This window comes from Corylus avellana, chromosome ca11, assembly GCF_901000735.1.
Source record: "Corylus avellana chromosome ca11, CavTom2PMs-1.0".
Taxonomy (NCBI): Eukaryota; Viridiplantae; Streptophyta; class Magnoliopsida; order Fagales; family Betulaceae; genus Corylus; species Corylus avellana.
In genome coordinates, this window is record NC_081551.1 from 7,990,501 (window position 1) to 7,994,616 (window position 4,116).

The 4,116-nt window shown below is 36.4% G+C and overlaps 1 protein-coding gene across 1 annotated transcript in view; it reads left to right on the top strand.

Moving 5' to 3' along the window:
- Positions 1-3,707: 3,707 nt before the first annotated feature.
- LOC132165000 (uncharacterized) overlaps positions 3,708-4,116 on the top strand; it is a 2,630-nt gene continuing 2,221 nt past the window's right edge. The window contains exon 1 of the mRNA XM_059575515.1: positions 3,708-4,056. Within this exon, the coding sequence (XP_059431498.1) occupies positions 3,708-4,056 (349 nt within the window). The remainder of the gene's footprint in view (positions 4,057-4,116) is intronic.

Consider the following 4,116-nt stretch of genomic DNA (forward strand, 5'->3'; position numbering starts at 1 on the left):
CGCGTCAAAAGTTTTTGACGTGCCACACATGGCATGTCAAAAACATATAATATAATATTTAATTATATTATATAATTTAAAATATAATAAATTATATTTATTTTAATTTTATTAAGATTATATATTAAATTATATTTGTATTAAAATTATATTTACTCTATCATATAATTTATTCTATTATATCATTTTTTTTCTTCTTATATGTCCACATTATATATCCATACAAGTATACAACACAATTATAATTAATTAGAGAATAAATAAATTAATATTCTAGATGTATAGATAATTAGATGTATTCACTCACCGACCACATATTTTGTGTTGGCCGAGTTCATGTGAGATTTGCGAGTCTTATAAAATAAATGTATTCAGTATGTTTTATATATTTTTAAAAAATTAATATGGCTATCATATTAATATTACTAGACTGATATATATATATATATATATATATATATATGATAATATCATGTTCAAATTAATATTAATGAAATGGTTGAATTAGATGCATGCATGTGATAATTATATTAATTGGTATACAGTATATAAAATGATTATACATGTAATAATTATATTAATTGGTATACAGTATATAAAATGATTATACATGTGATATTAATTGGCATGCATGTGATATATATATACGTATACATATATACCAAGTAATTTATACTAATTAATATGATAAACTTAATTTTCCTATCCAATCAAATTTAATTTTTTATGCCAATTAAAATTAATTGTTTTTAATACATATTTTTTATATCAATTATTACCTAATTATTTACAAATGTTAATTTTTTGTTTTTTTTTACGTGCTGATTAGACACGTTAAAATGTTTTGACGTGTTAGGATGACACGTCAAAAACTTTTGATGTGTCAAAAAGGCACGTTAAAAAGTTTTGACGTGTGAAAATGCAGCACGTCAATAATATTTTTTTTGACGTGTCTATTTAGACATGTCAAAAGTTTTCGACGTGGCAAACATGAATTACTGTTTGCCACGTTAGAAAACATCAATTTTTTTATCGTGACAACTAAGTTCTTACACGTAGACGGTAGACCCCCAACAAAGAATCAGAGCATCGGCGATCTCAAGGGGACTTTCTACGTGGGTAGATCAGAACCGTCCGCGTGGCAGGACTTTCTACTCGGAGTCATAGCGTGTTGGGATTTTCTTGCCCTGCGGCCGCCCCTATTAAATTCCTGCCCAGTCCCAAAGTCTTTTCCCAAACCGGCCCCTTGGTTGGAGAGCGGTGGCCAACACTTGCGCACGTGTGGTTTACAAGTGTGTGGCCAGCTGTGCCGTGGTTGACACGTGAGTTTGGCTTTGCTGCACAAGTTTGACACATGTTAGAAAATGGGAAGGAAGTGACATGGTTGAGTACTAATGTAGGGAGGAGCATCTTGGCGAAGGAATCATTGGCATTCATGAAAATGCATGGGCATGTGTATCTGTGCATAAGCTGGGTGCGTGAACGTGGAAAGGAAACAAAAGGTGGGCAATGAAGTGATCAGTGCACGTGGGGGGCAACGCCTACTGCCTACAGGCTAACACCAGCAAAAAAGAGTTTTTGTGTGGGTTTTGCTTGAATAAAAAAGCACAAGAGGACGCAGGAAAACAAGGCTCGAGAACAATAACATGGCTGCAGAATCTGAGAAAGAACTTGGTCGGGGGGCTAGCCCCAGGCGCACTGCTAACGTATACGTCCTAGGATTCTTACACGTACGTGTATTTTATTTTATTTTTTATTTTTTATGAGGTGCGGTGATTCTTATTCCCCAGTCATACAGAAAGAGATAAGATTGGTGGCTTCCGTTGGGCTGGGTTCCGCGTGTTGAAAACTAAACAAATCAAAACGTTATAGTTTATTTTTTTAAAAAAAATGATAGAAATTATGACTGTATTTGGCAAGGGGCCGAACCAAATGTAAAAATTCAATTTGTTTTTTTTTTTAAATTAATTTTAATATTTTTATTTTTTACATCGCATCAATAATTTTTTATTATTATTTAAATAAAAAAATTACTACAAAATAATTTTTTTTTTATACAAAAAATCATTATTATTATTATTATTATTATTATTATTTTTCATTTCATTGCCAAACACAACCATTGATTTCTCCAAAAGTCAAAAGAGGTCATAATCTTAAAGTTATGTTTATCCAAAATCTTTGATCAACCCAAAGTTCCAATTTGATTAGTCGTAGATTCCGAGATTCAAATAATCCTGTGTACGTTTGATTCCTACTCCAAATTAATGGAGAGGGGGCCATCTTAGTCGCACCCCGTATTGATTGGGTTATTGCTAGCTACTACATGGGCACGGCCTATTCTTTCAACTTCGACTACTACACAACTTTTTAAACTTTAATGAAAACAACTAGAAACATCAAATTATTATTTGATTTTTTTTTTAAAAAAAATAATAATTGAAAAAATAAAGAAAAAAAAGGTTACAAGGTGACCTAACTGTTTGTCACCTTGTGATTTTTTTTTTAATAATAAAATTTTAAATTTTATAAAAAAAAAAAGTCAAGTTTTAATGGCTATTTTATCACCTTTAATGTTTAAAAACGGACGAATGTGATGGTTTAAAGGGTGATCACACCATAACTAGTGTGGTTAGGGTGGGCAGATGAGGCGAGGCGGGGTATGCGACCTTTTCCCCAACCCGCCCAGCACCCACCGCGAGGGTTTCAAAAGGCTCAACCCGCACCCGAGCCGCAGGCAAGCAACACGCAGGTGAGGTTGGTGTGGGCCAGGATCAGGCGGTGTGTGCTTGCGGGTTGTGCGGGTTCTTCTCCAGATCCTCTTTCTTCTCCTCCATTTTCGTCCGATCCTCTCAGAACGCCAAGAAACAAACATTACGTACATCAAACGATTCAAACCTATAAACACAAAACCCCGAGAAACAAACAAACATACACAACCTTGCAGAAAATCAAAGAACGAAAAAGAAAACCAAAGATCGTGGATCTACAAGATCGTGGATCTACAAGATCGTGGAGAGAGAGAGAGAAAAAAAGCTAGATCTACAAGATCGTGGTTTGTGGAGGTGGGAGCGGCGCAGCAACGGTGATCTAAGGAGGTGAAGCGGCAACATAGGCTAGAGAGAGAAGCTTGAGAGGCGGAGAGAGAGCAAGGAAGACAAGACAGAGCAAGGGAGACGAGAGACTGAGAGGGAGAGAAAAGGGGGAGGCGGCAGAAGAAAAAGGGAGACGCTTAATGGAGTAGGGTTAGGGTTTTTTTCTTTTTATACTTATGCAGCGGGTCGGGGCGGGTCGGGGCGGGTACCCGTATGAAAAAACATTTAAAACCCGCAACCCAACCCGCCCCGCATGGGTTGAAAAAATTATACCCGAACCCGCAAAAAAACACATGAAACCCGAGCGGGGCGGGGCGGGGCGGGTTTGCGGGTTGGGCGGGTTTTTGCCCACCCCTAAGTGTGGTCATTCCCATAGCCAATCACAACCTTCCATGGAGGTTATGATAGAGTGACAAGTTGTGACTCTTGATGAAGAGTCATATTCAAACTCTATAAATAGAGTTTGATAATGAGACGAACGTACGTTATTATTCATTCTCTCATTTTCACGTTGCTCTTGTCCTCCATTGGATATCCACCCTAACGGGAGATTCCTACAACATAGATCATACGTTAAACATATTTCTACAGTGGTATCAGAGCGTTAAGGTTATGGAAGACAAAGAAGAAAAACAAGATTCTGATGAAGAAAATAGAGAATACATGAGGGAAATTCTGCAAACCATCAATAGACAAAGTCTGGGATTGGCATCTTCTGTGGCGTTTTACAATTTACATTTGATCATTTCGAACCCACATGAAGAATTACTCAAAGTTACTGTTGGTGGATCAAAATTTACAGGAGATTTTGAAACTTTGAAAAAATGCTATTTACTGGAACAAAAATACTGGAAGGAATTCTTTGCAACTCCATTTGATGCATCTCCTTCGGTGGATCTTCAAAGCCAAAATTCTCCTCCTCCCGGTTTTGACGTCGTTGGTGAATCATCCCCAACCAAAGGTGCGGTTTCTGGTTCTTCTTGGAAAGAAAATAATTCTTGGGAAGAAAATAATTCTTGGG